Source organism: Blennius ocellaris (genome assembly GCF_963422515.1).
Source record: "Blennius ocellaris genome assembly, chromosome: 11".
Taxonomy (NCBI): Eukaryota; Metazoa; Chordata; class Actinopteri; order Blenniiformes; family Blenniidae; genus Blennius; species Blennius ocellaris.
In genome coordinates, this window is record NC_137660.1 from 13,151,556 (window position 1) to 13,165,836 (window position 14,281).

Genomic DNA, 14,281 nt, shown 5'->3' on the forward strand with positions numbered 1-14,281 from the left:
AATTACAATACAATAATAAAGCTGACCTGTGTACTAAACAGGAGTATCTGAAAAACACTGGTGTTTGTACCACTGTCCCGAAAGATGCAGTTATAAAGCAGCTGCATGTTTAGGCTGATCAGCAGCATTGTTGCTTTGCAGATATAATTAGGTGTGAATAAGATGGCTAGTCAGCAGCCGAGTACACCAGATGTGTAGATCCAGTGTGCTGGGAATGAATTCACACGATCACAAACAGCCAAATAGGAAAGAGTAGCAACACAATCCAGATAGCTCGTTTGCTGTCAACACATGAAGACCTTGCTATTTTGTGTCGGGAGCAGCAGTTGTCGATATTTCCACACCACCTGCACCATAATTATATCTGTATTTAATGCAGCAATTCAGTTTCTGTAGAGTCTCTTTTTTTAAGGCTTCAGAAGTTGCAGCCTACTTTAAATGAGCTGGAACTAACATGATTTCACACACTCACACATCATTGGTAAGGACCACGAGCAATCTTCAGGTGAGGGTCACTGGGCTGACAGATTACCTGTTCTCTGTGCTGTTTTTAACGGACTGATCCTTCACAATACCCCGTTTCACACTTCTGTTGCAAACAAATTAAAAAGTTAATTAAACTTCAGACGCAGGAATTCCTTGACACCTTGAGCTGGCAATGTAACCCGGGTTTTAAACTTTAAAGGTGACAGAAATAATCTAAACGTGTGTTTCTTTTTGACACGTCAGTGACAGCTGTTGACTTCATGTCTCTTGACTTCTCGCAGCCAGAGAAAGCCAGTCCATGACGTTTGAGGGCTTCTTCAGATACATGGAGTCCAAAGACTGCAGTGTGTTTGATCTCACCCACTGTGCAGTGTACCAAGACATGGACCAGCCTCTCAACAACTACTTCATCTCCTCCTCACACAACACCTATCTGACTGGAGATCAGCTGGTAGGGAAGAGTGACCTGGATGCCTATGTGAGGTAAGGAACGGTGAGAAAGTACAGTGTCAGAGGCTTTGAGGAACTGCAGGTATAATGTTCTTTTCCGTCTATTCATTTGAATGTGATGATGTAACATTATCAGTATGTGACATTTTAGCAGCAGCACATGACAATATCATCTGGGCAATGGAGGAATGTTTTATAAACAATAACAGGCAATGTGCCAGTAATATTTCCATCAATTCAAATTGGGTTATTAAATAATCCGGCTAATTATTCTAGGGTAGAATTTATGAACAAATGGTTCTTAATTATTGTGTGTGGGATGTAAATATAAGTGCAAGCACCAAAGTATTTCTAAAGTTATCGTTATAAATTAGCCAATCGCATACATTCTGTGATATTGTCAATGGAGCATTTATATGTAATCTTCTAAATTTAAAACATATTTGGCTGAAAGACAAATCTAAGGTGCCCTTCAATGCGAGATGATGGTTCCACTTCAGATCATGTTTGTTCTCTGGATTTTTCTCTTTCCCTTTCCTTTCATTGACCACTCATGTGTTGAGGCAGACTGTGGAATTACTGCGGTCCCTTTATGGGACAACGGAGGCCATCACAAAAGAGGCTGACGGTAGCAGAAGTGCACTATTTACGGTTCCAGTGACATTGCTGAGCAATCCAGCCGATTGGTGTAGTACAACGTACACCTGCGAGTCTGGGAGCTCTGGTTTTACTGAGATGATGAAACTGTGATCTTGAAAGGGAAGCAAAGTGGCAGGACGTGGCTTTTAGAGATCCAAATGGCTTAAAGGTGGGAGGGGCGATGAAAATCAAAGTACTAATACATAAATGTGCTTCAAGTTCTGTGAGGGGGGGTGGTTCATCCTCCCACTCTTTGAAAGCCCTTAGACCTTAAGACCTGGATCAACAATAGTTCCTTCAGAGACTGACATAATGTATACATGCTAATTAGATTCCATTTGTTCGAGTTGCACTCTATAACTATCTAATTTTAAAAGACTTTTAAATGATCATGAAAAAGATACTACTTAATGTTGCCTGAAATTTTAATGGCTTGAAATCTGCCTCCTGACTATTTCTGACAAATTCACACATTAAGTCTGGCCGAGAAACAACGCAATAGCAGCATTATAATAGTAAATTTGCATTTTATTTTAGTTAACTGTAAAGAAGAAACTGAACATATTCCTTACCCTTACCCTAATCACTACAAATTCATGTGGCTGTTCTATTATTTTCCACATTATAAAGAAAGTGCCCCAAATTTTGGGAAACACACTTGTTTGCTTCAGTTCCGACTTTAAGAGTAGACAGGTACAACTTGCATCATTTTCATTTCAACAACAGACGCAGAAGGACCCAGGCAGCTATTTAAGATGGTGATAAACTGACAGGGATGTGGAATCATTTCACACACAGTTAAAATATCTGCACATAAAGGTAAACAAGACTTGAATCAGGGTTGCAAGACTATCATTAGTGATTATTTGCCTCACGTATACCGTGAAAGACCATTTTCATCCACCTTCAATGTAAATTCATATTGTGTGAAAACATACACAATCTGTATTAATAATATAGATTGCAATAATTTCAACTGTTATTACAAGACTCGCCATTTCTTTGCTCTATGGGGAAGGAAGACTGATCTATTCAGAAATGGTGGACAGGTTGGGTTCACCTATTGATGCTAGTCTAATTGGTCTCAGGCTTGATAGAGGTTATGATGGATTGACTTTAGAGAGTTTCTAAGTCACCTCATATAGTTTCTCACACAGCATATTGTATGCATCTGACAGCTCAGCCCATGCTTGTATCTCTACGTGTGTGTGTGTGTGTGTGTGTGCGCGTGGCAGTGCTCTGAGGAAAGGCTGCCGCTGTCTGGAGATTGACTGCTGGGATGGATCTGATCAGGAGCCTATCGTGTACCATGGCTACACCCTCACAAGCAAGATACTCTTCAAGGACGTCATCACCACTATTGAGAAACATGCCTTTGAGGTATGCCAGCACACGGACATGTTTCTGAGTGGTGCCCGAGGCAGCTCACCAGCTCAAGCCCCTGTATGGTGCCCTGAGTCCCTCCTGAGCCACATTTGCTCTAAGTAATAACCTCTCTCACACAAATGCCTTGCCGGCAAACTGTCTGATTTCCCAATCCAGGCCATCATCTGCATTGTGTTTCAAGTCACAGAGAGCAGCGACGTGCATCCTCGCTGAAACGAATTGCGAGAAACAAAAAGGCTAATTTATTGATGTTTTCTTGTCATTATCACTTCCTGTCAGGTGTCTGCCTACCCAGTCGTCCTCTCCCTGGAAAACCACTGCTGCCAGGAGCAACAGGAGGTCATGGCCCAGCACCTCACCTCTATTCTGGGAGACAAGCTGCTGACAGCTGGCTTGGATCAGATGACTGCTGAAGAGCTCCCGAGCCCAAACGTAAGACTTAAAAGTAGCGAGAGTTATTGCGAGCAAAGTGGTAAAAGAGGAAAGGAATCTTGTGTTTAACGTTGGCGCTGGTTGTGCATTAGGCAGAGGGACAACAGCGTTTGCATTCACGAATTCTTATCGTCCGTACCAGTGAAGAAGAAAAACAAGGGAACTATTGGACGTCTTTGCTGTCACGGAGGGCCTCATTAGTCTCTTTCTGAACCACTGTATCTCTCTCCTGCCAGTAGTTCAGTGGGGTGAATGGACATCTACATTTGCAAGCTTCTTTAATCTCAGAAGAGAGCCAAAGAATCAAATGTTAGGTGGTTGAGCTAGAAAAGTGTCTATCATTTGAAGCATGCTGAGGCTCTTGAGCTGACGGCTCCTTTTGAACACCCGGTCTGGGCTCTGACGTCTCCTTTGAACGTATCCGTCTCATCTCATTATGAAATGACTGGCCTGGAAGACACTGACACAGTCACCCCAGTCTATGCAGTATGATGGGGGTGATGAAGGGTATATTCTCTGAATGCGGATTAATGTGGGCTGTCTTTGCTACCTCCTGACTTTCACAGCTTCAGAACATCCTGCGGAAAAAAAAAAAAAGTTTTATACTCAGTGTGCATATTCCTTTCATAGTTTTTATTTTATCTTTATGACTTAGAAAGTGGGGGTTTTGAAACAGCTGCCTCAGCACAAATTGATTCATCTTGACTATTTACCCCTCCAACAACAGTTTATAAATTCACGCCGCTTCACAACCAAGTTACTGCCTAACAGAGTGCAACCGGTTCATGATGTTCAGATTTGCTTGTCACATTGCACCACAGTCAAGCCAGTTAAATCAAAGGTTTAGAAGCTGTCTGGTTCTCAACGACAAATAGCCCCCCAAAAAGCAACTGTTTTCCTGGTTCCATTTTTTCTTATTCAACCAATCTTATTGAATTAAGTAACATATTTTTTAAATTTTACTTTCTACTACATTACTGGGTGAATCCCTCCTCAAGAACCAAAGATGGTGAAGTGTGGAGGGTAACCCCCCCCCCCCCATTCAAAGGCTAAACTGCACTGCCACCTCCAAACTGTTGCAGAGCACATTTTATCCCACGTCAAGTCGTAAATTATGGGTAACTGCTGAATTTTGCAAGATATTATAGTTTCCAGCTGTTGGGATTCATTGGCATTAAAGCAGGGTTCATGGTAATTAGAATTGTTTCATTTGAAATCTCTAGCTCATTAAATCTTGCATCGAATTCTACTGCTTGTCTTGATAAATAATTGTGTCACTGTCTCAGTTTAAAAAAATGTATTTATTCATCAGGACACCCAGATTTCTCCTCTTGCTATGCAACCATCAAAACCTCCCCCCTGGGGAGGACTGCTCCATACTTAAAACGTAGATTGATTTAAAATGTCTGAGCACTGGTGGAGGATGGCAGTGTGGTTCAAGCTCTGTGAGAGGCAGGGGGTGGGGGGCTTCATCCTACATTCTGTAAAGCTCTGATGTACAACATCCTCAATATGAGCAAAGCTTTCAGTGGTACACATTTATAATTACTTTCCATACTTTGACATCCTGTCTTGAGAGTTGCTATGGAGCCTTGGTGTCCAAACCTGGTCCTGCAGTGCTCGTGTCCGTCATGCTTGATAATGACATCCTTGAGGATGTCATTATCAAGCTTGTAAATAAGCCTGATAGGAAGCTTCTCATTTCAACCAGCTGTGCTGCAACTGGAACAGACCTAAAACATTTAGGACAGTGGCTCTCCAGGACCAGAATTGGACTCCTCTCCCATAGAGCTTCCTGCAGACCATAAAGTCCTTTTCACCGTGAGCATAAAGAGAGCCATATAGGGGATTTACACATTTGGAGTCAGGACAAGACAAATGCAGCAGCAGTTGTGTGATTCAGTGTTTTGATACACCTGCTGTTTCTTTTCTTTTCATCTTTCAAATTTGGCTGGCTGTGTGTGCCTACACCCTGATGTGGATAGGACTCGGTAAAGAATAACATCTTTTTACACAAATCGCAGTGGGGGCGATTTGTGCAAAAGGAATGATTTGGATGTCTGTGTCTCAGGTTTAAGGATGTGAGAACACTTTGACTGTTGCAAATGTGTGATGGATTTGTAAGTGCGGCATGACTTTTCCATGCCCAGAATTAGCAGTGTGATTGCATTCATTTCACATGTGAATTCCTACTGTATGTTGTGGGAATGCCAGATGCTGATGTATAAGATCCTCATCAAGAATAAAAAGCTGAAACCCCACAAAGAGGGAGAGGATGAAGCAGGAACACCAGGGAGTAAAGATGAGGATGAGGACGAGGATGAGGAGGATGAAGATGAGGAGGATGAGGATGAGGATGAGGATGAGGAGGGCGAGGAGGAAGATGAGGACAATATGCAGTTTGTGGAGGAGGAAGAAGAGGCAAAGTTGAAGGAAGCCCGCGGCCCCAAACGAAAGTTTCTGCATCCGAAAAAAATAAAGAAAAGCGTAAGTCAGGGATTTTCAGTCAAATATAAAGCATGAGATTTTCAAAACAGTGTCAAATAGGTGAGTAAACAAAAATCATTATGAATGCAGACAGAAATTTGAATTTTTCAGTGTGTTTCAAAGTGGAATTCTTTGTTTGATGTGTTTTCTTTGCACCGAATGTAACGTGTAGAAGAAGGTGAAGGTGGCCCAAAGGTTGTCTGACCTTGTGGTGTACACACGATCTGTCAAGTTCGTCAGCTTCAGCCACTCCAAGGAAAATCAGAGCTACTTTGAGAACACATCTATGGCAGAGAAGAAAGCTCACAAACTAGCCAAGAACTCAGGTAACAAGTCATTTATTTATTGTTCTGAAGTCATGACATAACAGTACAGATTGTTCCTGAGTTATTATAAGTCCTATAAAAGCAGCAGATTATAGCTGAGACACGACTATAACATCCCTTTGATGTTTAACTGTTTTGTTGCTTTTATATATCAAATCATGGTCAGTATAATTAGGCTTTTCTTTTGGCAATAACTTTGAAAAAAAAAACCCTCTTTAAGTGAAAACAGATTTTTACAAACTTGTGTTAATTCATTGAAAGTATACAAGACAAAGTTAATAAGTGAATAAATACTCCTTCAGTGAGTATTTAGTAGATCCATTATTTTTGTCTAATGCCAGCACTCTGTGTGGATAAGTCTCCATCAATCAATGCAATTTCTTTAAGAATTTTGCTCACAAAAAACATCTCAAGTTCCTCAAGCTTTCCTCAAATACGTCTCTTGAGTTGTAGTTCTAGTCAAGAACAGTGAGCACTGGGGTATCTCGGCCTCAGATACTCTCTGAGGATTGTAGGAAAACTACACAGCTGTGATCGTCATAGCATAGTGACCATCAAGACTGAAGGAACGATTTCTCCAGTGACTGAGCCTTTGAAATGACTCCACTCAGCAAGAAGGTCCCTGGTCTGAGTCCAGATTGAGCCTGGGGGGCTTCCTGCACAGAGTTTGCATGTTTTTCATGTGGACACATTGTTTTTTTTGGGGCTAAACTGTTTTTGTTTCACAGTCCAAAGACATGGATTTGACGCTTATTGGTTTTATTAAATTGCACATAGGTGTGAAAGTGAGTGTGTGTGGCTGTCTCTCTCTGTGTGTTTGCCCTGTGATGGGCTGTTGACCTGTATGGTAGAAAGATGAATGGATGATCATTATACAGGTCACAAATGCTGGGAAATTGATTTAGTCTTTCTTTCCTTTTGACTATATATATTTACCTTGTAAAGATTATAAATAATGCAAATCAAAATAAAGTACAAGAAAATTTAACATAGCTGTCATGTCAGAAAGGCTGATCCATCTTTTGAAAAACAGACATTAAGCATGCTTGTTTAGCTGAAGCTTTCAGAGAAATGAGGCCAGTGCACAAAGCAAAGGGGTTTTGTGGGTTTCTTATAGCCTAAAGGTGTGTTCACACTTGCCACGTTTGGCCTGATTAAAAGAAGCTTTGGTGTGATTAGTGTGATCCATGAATGCTGCCATTCAATCTCTGATGTGGAAAAAAAAAAAAAGAAGAAGAAGAGGACTGAGGCCGTTTGAAAAGCAAGTCGCAGTCTGCAAAACAAACTTTGGTGCAATTCAACTGAAGTTCCATTGAAGTCTGAACACAGCACGCACCAAAGAGCTCGAACAGGCCAAACATAGACTGTGGCCTGCTTCAGAAGCACTGCCTCACCGCAGCCCGTCTTAATTCATGTGCACAATGGAGAGAATCCTGCTACTGTTATGACTCCTCAGTACATTTTTAAAGCTGTTGGTCAGTTCTCGTTTGATTCAAAAAGTATTACAGCAATCTCGAGCATTTCCACGTTTTTTTTCTCCCGCGCAGTATTTATTGTGGGTTTTTTTTATGGGTTTATGGGTTGTTTATTAGTTTGGACTTTGGTTTTGATGCCTCGTTTTTGTGAGAAGTCTTTTCTGATTTTTCTGATTTGCTTTATCTTTTAAGGGTGTCTTTTAGTAATGGTAACCTGGTTGTGTGTTTAGGTCCTCAATTTTCTTTGACACTACAGGTGTATCTCGAAATTTCGAATATTATTTAAATGTTAACTCAACACTCAACAAATGAATTTTTTGGGTTGAAATTCCATTCTCTAATTTTTTTTTTCCACATTTGTGCATTAGCTGCAATTCCACAACACAAGAAATTAACAATGTGAAATGTTATCAAATTTCAAAGAAGCAGTAAAATTAAGTTATTGAAGGAACTAAAACATGTTTGAACAGTACAGCCACTGTAACTAAATCAGACCGAAAAAGTTGTACCAGAAAAATGTGTATCACATTTGTAAAATCTGTAGATAATTTGTTGGCAGTGTCTATGACATATGCTTAACCTTTGGTGTATGGTATGCCGTCTTTCTCCGTCTCTCAGGTGCAGATTTTGTCAAACACAACCAGAGGTTCATCAGCAGAATTTACCCACGTGGCGCCAGAATCATTTCCTCCAACTACAACCCTCAGGAGTTTTGGAATGTGGGCGCACAGTTAGGTGAGTCAGAGGGACACAGAGCAGGAAGAAGAATTCATCAATGCATCTGTATAGACAATGCAAAAAATGAAATTTCTTATAAAACAGCTGCATGTTTACGTGCAGAAAACCCTTTTATTCAGCTCAGTGAATAAATATATCAATGATATAATTCAAGTGAAACGCAACTTTTTAATCTATTATGGGTAAATCCTTACAAGAATAACGATCACATGCATTACCAATGCATTGTTACCAAATGGATTGGCGATCAGTACAGGGTGTATCCTGCCTTTGCCCATAGTTAGGTGGGATTACACAATTCTAAAACTTTATTAAATGGACCAATATAAATACAAAAGCATGTAATGACTAAATCTACAACAGTCAATCAATAATTTATCTAATTATGAAGCTTTTCCATTGAAACTTAAGGAGATAAATGGATAATACAGTTTTCGCTATAAATAATGGCCAGGATATCTAAATTTTTAATAGCTGTTCCGACATTAAAAGGGATAATGATTACAATGAAATGGTTTAAAGCTTTGTTGTCAAATGTGCTGGGTCAGATCTGAATTTTTAATTCCATGCTTTCGAATGTCTGAAACCCTATAACTGAACTAACAGGCCTGGAAAGTTTCCTGTCACACAGAAAAACCCCTGTAATCCATTACAGCCATTGAAACAGAGCGAAATAACAGTCCAGAAGTGAGATTGTCAGACTTCAAAGGGAACAGCCCAGCGAGATGTCCCATCGATTAACAGTGAAAAGAACATTTCATTCCAGTCCACAGGCTGACCACCTCATCTGCCTCCCCTCAAAGCGACTCCGCTTTCAGTCCTTCTCACACCTTTTCTCAACTGATTTGCATCATCCTTCCCTCCTTTCTTGACACTACAACACTGTCTGGGTTTGAGATGGTCACGTGTGATCTTTGAGCTTCACTTTTTTTTTTTTAACAAACCAGAGCTTCCTCGAGCAACTACCCTTAATTAGAATGACAGTAACCTTATTGACCACAGCCTCATTGCATTTCATGATTCACCCCAGAAGGTTGAAGTCCCAGCCAAACCTGACTGATGACAGCGTGTGCGGCAGTGGTGCTGTCACTTTTGTCTGTCTTCACACGTTCTCCATCAGTCAATCAGCAACTGCCTCTGACAACAAGCCCTGCCGATTGCTGAGCAGACTGTCGACACGCTGTGGTGGCAGCTGTGCAGATGGTGATCTGCACTTTTCACAGTTGCAGGAGACTGCACAACAAAGCAGCAGCAGCATCAATAGATCAATTGCAGTTAGATGAGCAGAACATCTGGTCCTCTGTGACGTGCAGCGAGAGAGAACAGGAAAGGATGCCGCAGTGTAGCAAGAAGAAAATGAAATATTTCTTTACATTATTAATGTGTGCTATTCAGGATCAGCAGTGATTTCAGTCCCCTCACACGGACTCATTTCAAACCTACTGGCAGGAGTACATCTTCTGATGCCTTTATCTTTTTAAATGTTTGACACATATAGTCATGATGTGTGCAACGCATATGCCAACACAGAGCTGTGCACTGCAGACGAAACCCACTGCACAGTTGGTGATTTTGAATGCGTCCCTGATGCAACGTACCCCTTTGTTGCAGAAATATTTCAAGACGTTGTATAATTTGACTCTCTCTTGCTGAATGAAAAAGTGCTTTAGAAAACAAAAAAGGTATGCAGGGATCGTCTCATACTGATTCTTTTATTCCAACAAGCTCGAGGCACTTGCAATTTGTTCCTGTTATGAATGTTGTTTTATTTTTTTTCCTGCCACTGTGTTGTGGACCAATGTTTTCATTGTTCCGAAACTCTCCCATGATGTTTTGCAGTGGCACTAAATTTCCAGTCAGGTGGCACACCCATGGACCTTAATGACGGCCGTTTCCAGGACAACGGGGGGTGCGGATACACGCTGAAGCCAGCAATACTCATGTCCAGTCGGGCCTTTGATCCTGGTTGCAGCCACAGCAGCCTCAAACCAATATACCTGCATCTCAAGGTGCGGTTGTGAAGCAAAAATCTCTGAGTAATCCACTCATGGGGGATTTACAGATTAAGGTGTAATGTTACAGGACTGTCTGTCGGTGTGTGTTCTTTTTGTGCATCTAAATGTGTGTCTGTGCTGCACAATCTGGGGCATTGTGTGGCAGAGCTGACTGTCTCTTAGCCTCCAGATAAATACATTCCCCGCTTGATGCTGTGAACTAACAATGATGCAAAACTCCCAGCGAGTGTCTGCTTAATTAGATTATTTCCCTCAGAAAGTGAAACGGGAGACAAAGCTGAACTAATGCAATTAATCCCAAGGACCAATTAATAAATCATCCCTATTTCAGTATTTTAAGCAACTTGGGTGATGGCGTTAGCCGTGTTGTAATGCGAAGTGCCCAAGCTACACGGCAAACTACGTAAGAAGTTAATGGTAACTCGATTTTTTTAGTTTTTACTGAGCCCATAAGGGCAATAGTCACACTACCTCTTCAACAAAGGTTTCCTGATAAGTCGATCAGTATGATATCTGAGCTTTGTAGAGATCACGCAGGCACAGCATGACATATAAATGTGGCATGCTCTGTTTGTGTGCCAAGAGAAAAAGCCCTACTTTTATTTATTCACATCGTCTCTCTGTATTATTTGATCACTTCAGGGTAAATCCTGCAATCTTGACTCAGCTCTCGAGTCAGTGAATTAGCCTCATGAGCGGTTTCAGTGATGTAACTTCGGCAGGGTCGTATTTCAATCTCTCAACGTTAAATTATTCATCTCTTCAGGAAAACAATATTTCCTCTTGAGCATTCAGAAGTCTGTTTCGCACCAAACTGTCATCTGATACAGACGATCAGTTTTCTTCCTGTAACAAACATTTACTAATGTTGAGTCCAAACTGGCTTCTGTGTGACTGGCTTCTGTGTGATCACATACATGGAGAGGATCATTGCTCCGGCATGCAGGGTGTTGTGCAGCATGACCTGAAGAGAGGAAAGGATTTCAGTTTCGGTCTGGACAATGTAATGCTCCATCAGTGCTAAATAGGGTGTGCCGTTTTAAGTACATGCAGGTTGTCTTTGAACAGGGCTGAGGAAGGGGGGGCTCAGTGTGAGCAGACTGCAGATAACCCACCCTGCCTTTCTCCAGACGTGTAATTACAACCCCCTCTCCTCTCTTCCCCTCTACTCTTGCTACTGATGCTGATTTCTCCGTGTCTCCTTCTAACAATTGTTCATCCAGCTCATAAAAATTATATATCTTCTGCATGTGTGTGTGTGTGTGTGTGTGTGTGTGTGTGTGTGTGTGTGTGTGTGTGTGTGTGTGTGTGTGTGTGTGTGTGTGTGTGTGTGTGTGTGTGTGTGTGTGTGTGTGTGTGTGTGTGTGTGTGTCTGCAGGTGATTGGTGGGGCCAACCTTCCTGCCCCAAAGACTAAAGCACAGGAAGTCTTCGTCAGAGTGGAGATTTGTGGGATTCCAGCTGACTCCATCAAGACTTCCACTAAATCCATCAAAAACTGTACGTTCTGCAATGCAACATGTGTGGTAGTCTTAATAAGACATGATACAGGGATGGGCTTTACTCTGGATTATCATATTTGATTTTAATAATGTTATGACAATGTATTCAGTGGGAAAGAGCTGAGTATCACTGACAGTAATATTATGTTGTTTTGTTTAGCTTTCTACATTTAAAATGAACATATATTAATGGTGGACCGGATACAATGTGTTCTTGTTGATGGTGGTCATTGCGACAATTTATTTGATCAAAGATATGTTGCGCCAAAAGCTGCAGAACCAGTGCATTCAAATACTGTCGTCAATGGTGATTGGCAGTGAGGCTCTCATGATTACAGCCCAGCAGGCTCAAAACAAGGTTATCCCAGCAGTGTACTGAATGACCGATGTTAAGGGACTCACAGTAACTACTTACCACCTACATTATTATTAGTTAGACGGCCAGTGAACTACCAGGTGCATTATCCAAAGTGGCGGTTACCTTTGAGTAGCAGTTCTGTTACTTCACCAAACTGTTTTACTGGATGATGGCCAAGTTAATCCTGAACTAAATCAGTGCTCCTAACAGCAACAAAAAAGATGGCCGACTGTAAATGACAGTCACATTAGCACGTGCCTACGGTGTGATACATTAGTGGCCTTCAATAAATGTAACCTGTTTTGTAGCGAAGGCATACATTATGAAAGTGTAACAGAGTCAGGACAGGTTGGATCTCTGGAGGAGGAGACTGGAACCTGCTGGCGCAGTGGTGGCTTGCAGGGGTTAGACAAGCGTTCATGTGTTCAGAGGTTGGCAAGTTTGAATATCACTGTTGACAGATGACCACTTTTGGCCCCTGAGCAAGGCCCTCGAAACCAAAGCAACTCCGCGGGCACTATGATGTGTAATTGAGGTAAACGATGAGTAGGAAGGATTAAACACACATTCAATTCTTTTGAAGGGGGGGTGGGGCACATGACTACCAAGACGACTGAAGGAGGCCGAACGACAACTTTTAATCAATATACTCACTTAATACACCTTGTTAAAAAACTGTCAGCTTATCAACGTGTTTTGGCATGCCTTGATTGATATTGCTGAATCAATATGAAATCTGACACGACGGTGAACACACGACCGTGTGTTGGACATGTGACGCCAAACAATGTTGTCAAACGCTGCCATAATGAGAGCACTTTACAATAAGCTTCAGTGTAACACAATAAGTGTAACATTTGCACACCAAACAGGGACTTTAGATATTTAAAACAGCATTTAAGTAGCACTGCTACTGTTTTGTTCCAAAATAACAAACTCCTTAACTGAAGCCAGGGTTGGTTATTTACTCTAACCAACTGGTTGTTGTTACCATTCCAGTGCTGAATCCTCACTGGGATGCCGAAATGAACTTCACCATCAAAGCGCCCGAGCTCTGCCTCCTCCGCTTCTGTGTGCGCAATCAGACAGGCCTCACCAGCGAGTTTGTGGCCCAGTACACTTTGCCCTTCACCAGCCTGAAGAAAGGTGAGCCACAGAACAAAAAGAGGTGGAGGGGGTGGGAAGGTGTCACATGAAGAGCTAAATTACACCAGGTGACATTGCGGGCCTTCATTGTATTTCTTTTACATTTACAGCGTCAGCATTACTGAAGGTCGCTGTCTGGTTGTGTTTTTATGGAAAGGAGCTCATCTCACACTTATGTATTCGGTGGCTATACATGTGTTTCTTTTCACGTCCCCCTTGCTTCTCGTGCCTCCAGGCTACCGCTGGGTACCGCTGCGGAATCGAGAGGGATGCAGCTTGGATCCAGCTTCCCTCTACGTCCATGTCTGGTACTAAACCGCTCTGCATATCGGGCCCATGCACACGCTTCCTCTTTGCAGACAGAGAAGTGTGGCTGATGCAGCAGCAGCAACAATGAAATGCATTTATAAAGTATTTACTCGTATATAAATACCAGTTTCATTGTCAGGAAATAGTTGTGCTTTTCCTCCTTTGCCTGTGTTGTGTTAAGGTTTTTGCAGGGCTGATATATTTGACATTTGAACAATAAATTTCTGTTTACATCTCCAAAGTGATTCCTGGAGTGATGTACTGGATTTTTGTCATATGTAATTTATCTAATTACTTTGGTGTGATCAATCATAAAAGATATGGTCGAGATCCACAAGATGGCATATTCTAAATTATAAGCTTCCATAGACGAGACCACAGCTCAAGAACAAGTTAATGGTAAAGGTATGAGTTTGCAGGCCAAACTACATATAAACAAGGTCTCTGGTTTGACTCAGGTTGGGCTTGGGGGTATTTTCATGTTATATTCTCCCCATACATACATGGGTTTTTACTCCAAATTCCAAAACATG

At 41.6% G+C, this 14,281-nt stretch overlaps 1 protein-coding gene across 1 annotated transcript; it reads left to right on the top strand.

Annotated features, from left to right (window-relative positions):
- Positions 1-784: 784 nt before the first annotated feature.
- Positions 785-13,754, top strand: LOC308136720 (1-phosphatidylinositol 4,5-bisphosphate phosphodiesterase zeta-1-like; the record flags this gene model as incomplete). The annotated part of the gene is made up of 9 exons (XM_080505185.1): positions 785-969; positions 2,811-2,955; positions 3,241-3,393; positions 6,053-6,206; positions 8,300-8,416; positions 10,259-10,428; positions 11,813-11,933; positions 13,293-13,439; positions 13,675-13,754. The coding sequence occupies 9 exons, from the start codon at positions 785-787 to the stop codon at positions 13,752-13,754; spliced, it is 1,272 nt and encodes a 423-aa protein (XP_080361311.1).
- Positions 13,755-14,281: the final 527 nt, after the last annotated feature.